Here is a 13910-nt window from a genome sequence, read left to right on the forward strand (position 1 = left end):
GACTTGTACTGTCATATAGATATGGCTGTATTTTCTTTAACTACCTTATTGTTGAGCATAAACTCTTGTCTTTAGGCTTAGGTTAAATTCCTGAAAGTGGCATCGTATTTTATTGTCTCGTGTTTGTTTTTTCCATTTAGAATGAGGTTAATTTTTTATATATGTATTATACATTTGTACTTGTTTCATCAATTGCCTATTATTATTATTTATTATTATTATTATTTTGAGACAGAGTCTTGCTCTTTTGCCCATGCTGGAATGCAGTGGCATGTTCTTGGCTCACTGCAACAGCTGCCACCCAGGTTCAAGCAATTCTTTTGCCTCAGCCTCCCGAATAGCTGGGACTACAGGCACATGCCACCACGCCCGACTATTTTTTTATATTTTAGTGAAGATGGGGTTTTGCTGTATTGCTCAAGCTGGTCTTGAACTCCTGAGCTCAGGCAGTCTGCCCGCCTTGGCTTCTCAAAGTGCTGGGATTACAGGCGTGAGCCATCGTGCCCAGCCGAATTGCCTATTATTATAATCCGTTCTTTCTCATTTAAAAGGTATTATGCAATCTCCTAGTGTGTTTAAAACTGTTAACCTTATCATGCATGTCATACATATCTTCCCTATTTTACTTGCTTTTCATTTTGTCTTACATAATATATAGGAGGTTTGAATTTTTAGATAATCATATAAATACGTCTTTTTATGTTTCTATTTTTGGATTCCTGCCTGAAGAGATCTTTTCCACTCCAAGTTTTTAAAAAACTATTTACTTACATTTTACCTTAGTATGCAAAAAAATTAAATCCTGAATATATTCATTAAATCTTGGAATGTGATGGAGCTATTTTAACTTACTTTTTGCCAAATTGTGGAATATAGATTTCCCACTAATATTGGAACAAAAAAGAAGTTTGGTCAAAGAAAATAGATTTTCAGATTTATGATACTAGTATGGGAGATCATTTTGAGAGTTTTCAAACTTTAAAGATAAAGGATTTACTGAAGGCATATATCTGAGGCAGATCAATGTAGTGGAATTGGATTTGAATTCCAGTCCTGCTCCTTGCCAGTAAGCTTCTAAACCTCTTTAGATTACAGTTTTCTGAATGCTAGAATTGAAATAGTAATACCTGCTTACAAGATTGTTGGTAGAAATGAATTAAGTGAAATAAAGTTAGGTAAATAACTTATATGTAGTAGCTAGTAGTTGGTAGTTGCAGTGATGGTGATTATTGTCATCATCGTTTGCGATTATTGTCATCATCATTTGCTTCCCCTAAAGAATCCCAAATTTACAAATAGATAGTGTCGTCTCCTTTAAGTGGATTCTCTGAGTTTCAAAGAAGAGTTTGAGTACATATTTTAGATTTGAGTCTCTTTCTAACTGAATGAATCTCTTCACTACACTAGTGATTATAATTGTGTATGCTGAGAAACTGGGAGTAAGTGTAATGACAGTCAAATGCCATGCTATAGGTTGTTTTTATGATGGCAAGTAACAAGAGTATTTTATATTTAATGTTAAGTACAGAGATTTTAAGGCATTTGTAATGTCTTTAAGAATGTGATAGCTAAATCAGTAGAGGATATAAGCCCTCTCAGATGTGCAACTAGAAGCAATGTTGTTGAGTAGAGGAAAATAAAAGGGAATGAAGGAAGGAGGCAACTAGGATTGGTAGTTTCATTTATTATTATTATTGTTGTTATTATTTTTTGAGACAGAGTCAAGCTTTGTTGCCCAGACTGGAGGGCAGTGGCACGATCTTGGCGCACTGCAGTCTCCACCTCCCAGGTTCAGGTGATTCTTCTGCCTCAGCCTCCTGCGTAGCTGGATTACAGGCGCCCGCCACCACACCCGGCTGTTTTTTGTATTTTTAGTAGAGACAGGGTTTCACCATGTTGGCCAGGCTGGTCTTGAACCAGAGGATCAGCCTGCCTTGGCCTGCCTCCTGAAGTGCTGGGATTACAGGTGTGAGCCACTGCGCCCGGCCTCATTTATTATTAGACTCTTAGGGATGGCAAATTCTTTACATGAGGAGAATGATTTATAGGAAAGACTCAGTAAAATAAGCAGATTTTTGAAGCTTTCTATCTTTACCTATAGAACGCCATCTCTGCATGACTCTGGTGATATTTTTCAGCAACCCCTGTGAATAGCCTCTCTCCTCATGTTGTTTCTTTTTTAAAAAAAATTTCTAGGCTCACAGCTGTAATCACAGCACTTTAGGAGGCCAAGGTGAGCAGATCACTTGAGCTCAGGAGTTCAAGACCAGCCTGGGGAACATGGTGAAATCCTGCTTCTACAAAAAATACAAAAATTAGCCAGGCATGGGGTGGTATGCACATGTGGTCCCAGCTACTTGGGAGGCTAAGGTGGGAGGATCACTTACGCCCAGAAGGTCAAGACTCCACTGAACCATGATCATACACCATTGCACTCCAACCCGAGTGACACAGTAAGACCCTGTCTCAAAAACAATTTTTTAAAAAAATTTACTTTTATTTTCTTTAGCAATACAAACAAGGTCTCACTGTGTCACCAGGCTGGTCTTGAACTCTTGGACTTAAGCATGATCCTTCCACCTCAACCTCCCAAAGTGCTGGGATTACAGGTGTGAGCCACTCTGCTCAGCGTTCTCACGTTATTTCCCTCCCTCCTTCCCTCCTTCCTTCCTACCCTCCCTCCCTTTCTCCCTCCTTCCCTCCCTCCCTCCCTCCCTCCTTCCCTCCCTCCCTCCCTCCCTCCTTCCTTCCCTCCCTCCCTCCCTCCTTCCTTCCTTCCCTCCCTCCCTCCCTCCCTCCCGCTCTGTTGCCCCAGCTGGAGTGCAATGGTGTGATGCCAGCTCACTGCACCCTCTGCCTCCTGGGTTCAAGTGATTCCCCTGTGTCAGCTTCCCCAGTAGCTGGAATTGCAGGTGCCTGCCACCATGTCCAGCTAATTTTTGCATTTTTAGTAGAGACAGGTTTTCACTATGTTGGTCAGGCTGGTCTTGAACTCCGGACCTCAGGTGATCCACTCTCCTTGGCCTCCCTAGGTGCTGGGATTACAGGCATGAGCCACCACGCCCAGCCATGTTATTTCTTATTTATAAGTCTTTGCTTATGCTTTTATTTTTGCTTTGTCTGTCCCTGCCATACCTACAATCCCTTTCCTTGAGGGAAATACTGATTCCTGTTCATTCTTTAAGATTCAGCTTAGTGTCACCTCCTCGTGGAAGTCTTGCATCATCTCTTCTACTTCAGTACTGTGGCACTTTGAGACAAGTTTTCTTTTAATCCCCCTGTCTTGTGCGTGTGCATGCAGACCAAATCTTCGTCAGCACTAGATATTGTCAGTTATTAAATTTAATCCTTCTAATGTGTAGTGATATCTCATTGTGGTTTTTAGTATTTCTCTGATGCCTAATGTTGTGCATCTTTTCATGTGCTTATTTGCTATCTGTGTATCTTCTTTGAAGTATCTGTTCAAATATTTTGTTAATTTAAAAAATAAGATTGCTTTATTATTTTGTTTTGAGCATTCTTTATATATTCTGGAGAGTTTTTTTTTTTAAGTACGTGTTTTGCAGATATTTATTCTTAAACCCTGACATGTCTTTTCCTTCAACTTTCAAAGAGCAGAAGTCTTAACTTTTCTTAAAAGTTAGTTTATCAGTATTTTTTCTTTTATGGATCATGTTTTTTATGCTATGTCTAAGTAATCTTTGCCTAATTCAAGGTCACAAAGACTTTTCTCTGATGTTTTCTTATAATGTTTTATAGTTATTGGTTTTATATTTAAGCTCATGGTCCTTGTAAGTTTACTTTGGGATGCAAGGTATGGATTGATGTTTATTTATTTATTTTTCCATATGGATATACCATTGTTCTAGCACCATTTGTTGAAAAATCTGTGCTTTCTCTATGGTTATCTTTTTGTTGTAAATCTGTTGATCATGTATGTGGGTCTATTTCTAGTTTCTCAGTTCTGTTCCATTGAACTGTGTATGTCTATTCTTTCATGAATACCAAACTCTCTGGATTACTGTAGTTTTAGTAAGTCTTGAAAAATCAGATACTGTGCACATCTATGTTTATATCTTTTTCAGAAGTGTACTGGCTATTTTAGATTGTCTTTCTATATAAATTTTAGAATTAACTTGATTTCTGCATGGGGAAATATACAGAAGAAGAGGTGAAAGATGACTTAAGCCAAGAATGATGAGAAGGAAGTTGATACTCATTAAAAAAAGATGCAAATGTACATATCAGAGGGGATAGAAAACACAAACTAAATCAAAAAAGTGAAAAGAAGTCTGGGTGCAGTGGCTCATACCTGTAATTCCAGCACTTTGGGAGGCTGAGGTGGGCAGATCACTTGGGCCCAGAAGTTCAAGACCAGCCTGGGTAACATGGTGAAACCCAACTCTACAAAAAAATACAAAGATTAGCTAGATGGTGGTGGCGTACACCTGTAGTGCTCGTTACTCAGGAGACTGAGGTGAGAGGATCACTTGAACCCAGGAGGTTGAGGCTGCAGTGAGCTGAGGTTGCACCACACTACACTCCAGCCTGGTTGATAAAGTGAGACCTAGTCTCAAAAAAAAAAAAAAAAAAAATTAGATTAGATTCAGTATCTTTAGATGAGTGGGAGGCATTAAATGCAAGGCATTAAAGCATTGTGATTGTTAAGTTAGGTGGAGACTAATACTTAATTTGGAATTCTGGGAGGAAAATCATAAGCTTAAGTTGTCCATATTGATAATGAAATAAAATGAAACATGTCTATAGTAGCATTATTTTTGAAAATTTGAAGTGATTGATAGATTTATAACCCCTGGTCTGGTCTCTGTTTTTTTATTTTAGTATTTATGTTTCATGTTGTTGCTGCTGCTGTGGTCTTGTATCTCAAATATGGAAGAAAGTTTCTAAATATGCAGAAAAGGAATTGTATTCTAATTCTTTCTCCTTTATTTCCTTCCGGCATTACTATAACTGACAAGTAGACCATGCCCTCATCGCTTTCCAGAGCCAGAAGCTTCCTGTAAGTTATCTCTGGATTGCCGTAAGGTTATCTTTGAATTACCTTTGGAAAGATGTATAACAAGCAATAACATTTTCGCATATTCATCTAGGGGCTTTATTGCCACATATGCCTATGCATTTTATTTGCATAGATAACTAGTGTTTGACTTGAGATATATTTAATAAATAGAGCCCCAAGAATAAACTGACTAGAAATAAGACATATTGAGTCCAAGTATTTCCTTGTTCCTTGGGTTATCTAATTATTTGGTTTGCTAGCAAGGATTGTAGAAAATAATAGTATCACTGATTTAGGAAACCAGTTGCTGTCATCTTAAGTTAAATGTACTAGTATGTGTTTAACCCGTTATCTTCAGTCACATTCCCCAATATTAGGCCATTTAAAACTTCCCATTCTTATCCTGGGAACTCTGTTCTCTCCACCTATTCTTGACCATGCCAGAGGTTATCGGTTATTCATCACCCTCATCCTTTGTGATAAGAATGTTTTATTTTCCCTTTAGTTGTTCTGCTTATTTTAGAGTAGTGACAGTAGAGAACAATGCAACTACCGGATGAGGGAGAAAAAGAAAGTAGTAACAAGAAATGCCAAATTCCTTGCAGAATTATTGAAAAGCAAACTACTGTATAGCTTTTCTTTTTCAAGTAGTGCTGTGGAAACAGTATATGCTCCATGAGGGTGACGACAATGTACATCTTGTTCACTATTGAAGCACCCTAGTGCTTGGTACAGTAAATGTCAGTAGTGAGCAATAGGCATACAGTAAATATTTCTTGAGTAAATGTTAAACTGGTCAGAAACATTAGACCTCAAAAGTTTGAAGGTTATTTTTTTCAATAATGATGAGTGACTTTGCCATTATAAAACGTAAGTTTTTTTTTAGAGTGGTCACAGAGCTGGAGATGTCATGAACACTTGGAATTAAGTCTTTTTTTTAAAACATGTTTGCATTATTTTATAATCTATGAACTTTAGTTGAATATATAATTTAAAAAAGACAAATGCCATCCACAGGCCCTTGGTATGGAAATGGAATGGGATTGCTAATGAAATTTTTCTTTATCCCAGGGCGTCATTTAAGCTCTTGGGATTGCCATAAATCTTTAATTTTGTCAATATGATCTTACTACATGCAGTATAGTTTGCTAGGGGCAGTTTTTGTAGTATCAGCTGCTTATCTCATTCAGGTGAAGTACAAATTTAGTATGACAGTTGTAATGATTAATAGTTGCGTATAGTTAAAAGTAAATATTATAGTTGGGTGTAGTGGGGACACCTGTAGTCCTAGCTGCTTAGGAGGCTGAGGCAGGAGGATTGCTTGACCCCAGGAGTTTGAGGTCAGGCTGGGCAACATAGGTAGACACTGTCTCTTTACAAAAAAAAAAAAGACTAGGCGCTGTGGTTCATGCCTGTAATCCTGCTAGCACTGGGAGGCCAAGGCAGGAGGATCTCTTGAGGACAGGAGTTCAAGACCAGCTTGGGCAACATGGTGAAACCTCATCTCTAATAAAAATGAAATAAAATAAAATTAGTTGGGTATGATAACATGTGCCTGTAGTCCCAGCTACTGGGGAGACTGAGGAGGGAAGATCACTTGATCCTAGGATTTCAAGCTTGCAATGAGCTATGATTGTACCACTGTCCTCCAGCCTAGGTGACAGAGTAAGACACTGTCTAAAAACAACAACAACAACAACAACAAAGATATTAAACTTAAAAAATGACACAGTGCAAGAGTTATTTGCTTTGTTAAGCAAGATAAACACAGACACATTTTCTCAGGAAGGGAGCTTATAGTGGTTAAGACCAGATGGGAAGGATAGTTATTTATTAAGATGAGTATGTAGTAAATCACACACACAAAAATACATGTTTTCCCTTCTGTAACTTTTGGGAATAAATGCCAATATAAGACAGATTTATCTGAGAATGTGTAAAATGGAATAAGTTATTGATATTTACTCTGAACTCTAAATTAAGCCTCATATAGGCTTATTTTTGTGTTCTTTCAATTTTAGGAACTCTGCCAGCATCTGTATCTCTGCGTATGACTGATTTTGCAAACTATTGTTGAGATGATTAGTGATTTGTATTTTGGGTTAGATTTCATTGAGTTAGCAGTCTGATTCATTATGAAGCACTCCGGTGCTTGTAGGATTTTTAGTCTGAATCCTAAATGAAATAACACTAATTGTGCCAAACTACAGACTGAGATAAAATGACCTTACACTTAGGGTGGTAAGAGAGAAACTGTAATTTAACGCTATAGGACTTACATCTTCACATACACTATAGAGGCTTCTGTTTTTTTGTAAGCTACTCTAGATGACCAGTATTTACAGAAGCTTAGTTCTAGCTTTTACCAGTTTGCCTTGATTTGGCCAGCTTGTTTTTTTTCAGGGGGAGTTATGCTGGTTTATTTTCCTAGTGCTACATATAAAACTTGAGATTTGGGGTAGTATATTTGGATGTATTTCATATGTATTTTTAAAATATACCTTTCATTGAAATAGCATGTTATGTAGATTTATTTGCAGTTTTGGAAACTCTAAATTTAAATTTTTCTGTGCAAAGCAGACCTAGCGTTACATATAATATTGCTTATAAATTTAAAAACTAAAATACAACCCCCCCCAAAAGACATTAAACATTTTTTTATTTTTAATGTTTTTTAAAATTTCACTTTTAAGTTCTGGGATACATGTACAGAACATGCAGGTTTGTTATATAGGTATGCATGTACCATGGTGGTTTGCTGTATCTATCAAACCCTCATCTAGGTTTTAACCCCTGCATCCATTAGGTATTTGTTCTAATGCTCTCCCTCCCCTTGCCACCCACCCCCCAACAGGCCCCGGTGTGTGATGTTCCCCTCCCTGTGCCCGTGTGTTCTCATTGTTCACCTCCCACTTAGGAGTGAGAACATGCAGTGTTTGGTTTTCTGTTCCTGTGTTAGTTTGCTGGGAATGATGGCTTCCAGCTTCATCCATGTCCCTGCAAAGGACGTGAGCTCACTCTTTTTTTAAGGCTGCATATTTTTTAATGTTTTTTAATGCTATGTTGCCCAGGCTAGAGTGCAGTAGCTATTCAGCGGTGTGGTTATAGTGCACAATGGCCTTAAACTCCTAGCTGCAAACGATCCCTCCACCTCAGCCACCCAACTAGGTGGGACCAGAGGAGTATACTGCTGTGCCCAGCTTTGAAATACATTTTCTATGAAGTCAGTATTTTACAGCGTTATCTGAAGTTTTTGCTTAATAGAACCGAAGACAAATTTATTAAAGTCTTCACTCTGTGGTAGTGTTTAATCAGCCTTTGGTGATGGAGATTAAAACTTTTTAATGTAAGGAGTATATAAGATGTAGGAGAAAATCGGGTTCCTTATCTAGGACTGATGGTTACTCTCAGAAATTTTACTCAGAGTCTCTGAGGCCTTTGTAGGAGACACGCTAAGAAATGAAGAAATAAAGAGTAAATGAATGGCAGACTCAAAAAGCAGCTTGTGTAGTATTTGGGGAACTAAGTGGAGTGTTTTACATAGTGTTGAAATGAAGTTGGATGGCGAAGTTGGAAAGGTGTTGCTAACAGGCTTTGTTATGTAATCGGGATTCCCAGTATAAATATGGTTGATGTAATGGGAGGATCTTTTGAGAATCTATGTAAGTTGTTGTAGAAATTAGAAACTCTTGGAAAAACTATTTAAAAAACCTGCCTCTTCATTAGTTTGAAATTAAAGATAAGAAATTAATTGCACTACGTTTTCCCAAATAAAACATTTCGCTTTCTTGGATGAAAAATGTTAATCACTCAGTATTTAAGTCTTGCACTGAGCTGTATATGAGACTATTTGAAGCCACATGATCAGTGTCACATTTAGAGATTGAAGTTACATTTGAATAATTTATTTCATAATTTTAAGATTTTTGTGGTATGCCTACAAGGTGGAAAGTTGATGCCGAGACCTGAGAGGGGAAAATAAAGCTGAACGGAAGGATTTAATAATGTTAATTTCCTGAAATTGAGTTCTCTGTTATTGATTGATTGATACAGGGTCTCACTCTGTTGCCCAGGCTGTAGTGCAGTGGGGTAGTCTCGGCTCACTGCAGCCTGCGACACCCGGGTTTAAGTGATTCCTATGCCTCAGCCTCCCATGTAGTTGTGATTTACAGACATGGGCCACCACACCCGGCTAATTTTTGTAGTTTTAGTAGAAACAGGGTTTCACCATTTTGGCTAGGGTGGTCTGAAACTCCTGACCTCACTACTGACCTCAAGTGATCCGCCCGCCTTGGCCTCCCAAAGTGCTGGAATTACCAACAGTAGCCACCTTGCTGGGCCAAGTTGCCTGTTTTTAAAGCACCATGAAAACCTGGTTTTGGGGGCAGTCGTGACCAGAACTATACTAAATTATTTAGTAAACTCAAATGAGAAATGTTTTAGCTTCAATCATTTTTATTGGCATCCTAATCAAATCCAAAAGAGACCTCTGACCCCTAATATGAATAGTATTGATCTTACTTTGGTTTTTACATATTATAGATACTGGTAAACATTTTATGGTGCTTTTTTTTTTTTTTTAAGGAAGAGATTTTGTAATTTTAATGGACTTACAAAGATTGAAACATGCAGAATTAAAAAACAGAAATACAGTTCCATATAGTATCTGTTTTAGAGATTAGAATTGGAGCACCAGAAAAGATGATAATTATTAATCTTCTATCTAGATTTTAAAAATATCTGGGAAAATTGAACATGTGGATGAATTACCATTTCTTTGTATCAATTTTTAGAAAAGCGTTGGGTGTTAATTGGCTGTGAGATGAGTAGGGAGGGAGGAAGGTGGCAGATTTTAGGATTATAAAGCATATGATCATTGATCATTCCACAAATACATGTTAAGTGCTTCCTATGTGGCGGGAACTGTATAGAGATATAAAAAGGATGTGTCTCCACACAGAAACATAGTCTCCTTAAGGAACATCCCATCTAGTGGGAGCTGTGATTAAAACAGATTAAATTGCCTTCTAATCCTATGCCCTGTGTTTTATAAAAATGATCTAAAATTGGGCCGGGTGTGGTGGCTCACACCTGTAATCCCAGCACTTTGGGAGGCCAAGGTGGGTGGATCACGAGGTCAGGAGTTCGAGAGCGGCTTGACCAACATGGTGAAACCCCCATCTCTATTAAAAATACAAAAATTAGCTAGGCGTGGTAACATGCGCCTGTAACCCCAGCTACTCAGGAGGCTGAGGCAGGAGAATCGCGTGAACCTGGGAGGCGGAGTTTGCAGTGAGTCGAGATCGCACCATTGCACTGCAGCCTAGGCGACATAGCAAAACTCAGTCTCCAAAAAAAAAAAAAAGTGAAACCTATATGTTTTTGCAAATTTAGGGTGTTTTACCCATTTTCATTGTAGGTAATGATTATGTAGTGCGTCTTTGGATCTAGAACTGTTTGATTTGGCTTTGCTTAATCTTGTATTTTTTTGTAGACTCTTACATTATTACACAAAAGTACCCAAAGAGACACATGTGCCTTATGGTGTACAGCAGAAATTCTGAAAACCTTGTTACCTAAAAACATTATTTTCAGAAGTATTATATATAGGCTGAATATGGTAGAAATCAAATTTCTTCTCCTGTGGAAAATGATCATATTCTTTGTGCTATATGAAGTTCTGAGACATTTATGGAAAATAAAATACGGCTTAGCATCGCCCAAATTGTATGATAAGATTAGAGTTGAAGAGCTTAACCTGGAAAGTTGGAAACTAATTACTGTTAACATATGAACAAATATGGAAAACTTTCTCTTTGCTCCTTTAAGTAAGTGGAAAGGAATGACTATTTTCCCTTTAGAAATGTGAGAGAAAATGATAATATGAGAAAGTTTGATTGCATTCTTATAAACTAGCATTTTGATTTGTTACATGATAGAATATCTCTTTTTTCTTTAATCTCTATATGTAACAAATTTAATTAATCTCTATATGTAACAAATTTCAGATGACCTGAAAGCAACTCTTCAATTTGGGATATAAGGTCTAAACTTTACTTGCAAACAGTTCCAGGTTCAGACACTTGGTTTTGGGGTGTGTGTATATATGTTAAAATATGAGCAAAGAACCCAATATAAATACTATGTGGCAATTTATTGAAAGCATACAGGAGTTTAATTTAGGCTCAGGAGGTTGTGTCATTTGCTATTCTTGTTAGATATGAACTGGATTTTATTTTCTGCCTACTACCAAGCAGTACTTCTTATGTTGGACCCCTTGAATAAGGTTACTTTTAGAGCCATTTGTCACCTACTTCATACCTAGCACATTTGATGAGTTTTATGTCTAGCTGGTCATCATTGATGATTGTTCAGTGATTATTTTGGCAGTTACAGCAGGAAGATGGCACAGTATAGTGCTGTGCTGCATAACGTTTGAATTGCCTAACAATGCATTTCCCAGAACATATCTTTGTTAAACAACATATGAGTATACTAGTTTTGATTAGGGTGACCATGTAACTCATCCAAATTGGACTCTTTTGAGCATGAAAAGGGATGGTAATAATAATTGCTTCAGAACAACAGATATAAACCAAGACTGACCCAGGCAAACTAAGATATGTACTCATACTAATTAGGACACTTTTGATTAGTAGTAACAGAAAATACAATTCAAACTAGCTTAAACAGTAAGGGAACTATATTGGCTTGTGTATCAGAAAAGGCCAGCATTTGGGTGTGCTACAGGTGTGATTCAGTGAGGACTCTGCCTTTGTTTTTCTGTTTTCCAGACTCTGCCTTCCATGGCTGACTTTCCTTATTGTTGTTGCATGGCTGCCAACAGCAATTTGGGCTGTATTCTTCTTTGTTTATGACCAGCAGGAGAGAGAAGCCTGCTTTTCCTATAAACATAGAAAGAGTTCTGCGGTTTTGTGATTATTAGATACTCCTGAACTAAATCTCTGTGGCAAGGGGAATGTCATGTGCTGATTGTCTTAGGCATGGGATATCTGAATATCACTGAGGAAAGGAGAATAGAATTACTGATGCTATTAGACTGGTCAGAGTCCATTCTGGAAACTCCTACTTGGGAAAGCAGTACAGCTAAATGAAGGGAAGGGATCAGGAAGCAACCATGATGTTCATTGCAAAGTCCGGTGCTGTTGCTTATTTGCATTTTCCCTGAGGCATCTGATAATAAGTTCCTGCAAGATCCTAGCATACTGCAGATAATGTGTGTGTTTTCTTTTTCTGCAAGTGAGAATTTGTAGTATAAAATGACTTACTAGACTGGTAATGGGGAGAGAAAAGGAGTTTACCCTATCTTATTTTCTCTTTTTTTGAAGTAAGATTATAATAATTGTTGATCTCCTTTTTTTTTTTTTCTTTTTTTAAACAGACTAATAGGGATGCCAAAGGAAAAATATGATCCTCCAGATCCTCGCAGAATTTATACCATCATGTCAGCAGAGGAGGTAGCCAATGGGAAAAAATCTCACTGGGCAGAATTAGAAATCTCGGGTGAGTGGAATCTGAAGCATTTAATCTGGCATGTAATAGTGATAATAAAAATGTTGAGTATTGCTATATTTTTTGTTGTACATTTTTAATTAGACAGACTAGTTGAAAAGCTACAAGATGTTGAGATACTAGTGTTTAATTTATCTGTTTTATGTGTGACTGAGTATCTTTGTTTCCATTCTTTGAGATTAATTACATTGAGCAGGCATCTGGAATTGAGGATATTGGGAGTTTAGTTTCTAAGTAAAACTAGGTTCTTTGATATAGTAGATTTCATTTAGGCTATTTCAGAGTAATTATGTTTGCAAATTGAAATCTTGGCCATCCTCCTATCTCAGTGTCGGCAAAGAAGAAAACCTGGAAGCTATCTATTTATTCTAATAAATTATAATAACTATGTTATAGGACCTTACTACCTGTTTGGGATTGGGTAAAATAAAATGTGATTCCTAAAAACTCATAATTCCAGTCTAATAATGAGAAAAACATCAGACAAACTCAAGCTAAAGGACCTTGTGCAAAATACCTAGCTTGATTAATACTCAAAATTGTCATTGTCATGTAAAACAAGTAAAGGCTGAAACTGTCATAGACCAGAGGAGACTAAGGAGATGTAACTAAATGCAAAATGGTAGCCTGCATTGAATCTGGAATAAAAAGGTATAAAAACTGGTGAAATCCAAATAAAGTCTAGAGTTTAGTTAGTAGTAATGCACCAGTGTTGGTTTCCTAGTTTCAACAAATGTACAATGGTGATGATGCAGATTCTAATGTTAGGGAAGCTGAAGGAGGGATATATAGGAACTCTCTATGTTATCTTGGTAACTTTTCTGTGAATCTAAAATTACTACAAAATTTAAAGTTTATTAAAAATATAAGTATTATTTTTCTTTTATGAATTGGTATAATACAGATTATATATAAAGTGCCATTTTTTTCCCCAGTAGGCATTCATTTGAAAGAGTTAAACCCCACATTGTAATGTCAATAGCAAGAATTACTTGCACATTTAGCTAAAAGGTAACTGGGTGGATGGATGATTGGTAGTCAAAAGAATGAATATGAGCCCATCTTACTAAGTTAATCTAGGGTTTCTTAACCTTGGCACTACTGACACTGATTTGAATAATAGTGGAGGGCTGTTGTGTGCATTGTGGGATATTTAGCAGCATTCCTGGCCTCTGCTCACTAGATAGCAGTAATACCCCTTCAGTTGTGGCAACCAAAAATGTCTCCAGGCATTCCAAATCCTTTGAGGAAACCAAATTGCCTCTGGTTGAGAACTACTCAGTTAAACTCCAACGGTTTCCACATTTTGCCACTTCTCATTTAATACATGGAAGGTTCATGAGAAAGAGTGGTTGTC

At 37.3% G+C, this 13910-nt stretch overlaps 1 protein-coding gene across 5 annotated transcripts in view; it reads left to right on the plus strand.

Annotated features, from left to right (window-relative positions):
- The window catches only part of CNOT6L (CCR4-NOT transcription complex subunit 6 like), a 102425-nt gene that overhangs the window by 29481 nt on the left and 59034 nt on the right, over positions 1–13910 (plus strand). For all 5 annotated transcript variants that reach the window (XM_030915578.1, XM_030915575.1, XM_030915587.1 and 2 more), the window contains exon 2: positions 12423–12544. In XM_030915578.1, coding sequence (XP_030771438.1) covers positions 12433–12544 — 112 coding nt within the window. In that variant the 5' untranslated portion in view covers positions 12423–12432. The remainder of the gene's footprint in view (positions 1–12422; positions 12545–13910) is intronic.

Source organism: Rhinopithecus roxellana, chromosome 2 (genome assembly GCF_007565055.1).
Source record: "Rhinopithecus roxellana isolate Shanxi Qingling chromosome 2, ASM756505v1, whole genome shotgun sequence".
NCBI lineage: Eukaryota > Metazoa > Chordata > Mammalia > Primates > Cercopithecidae > Rhinopithecus > Rhinopithecus roxellana.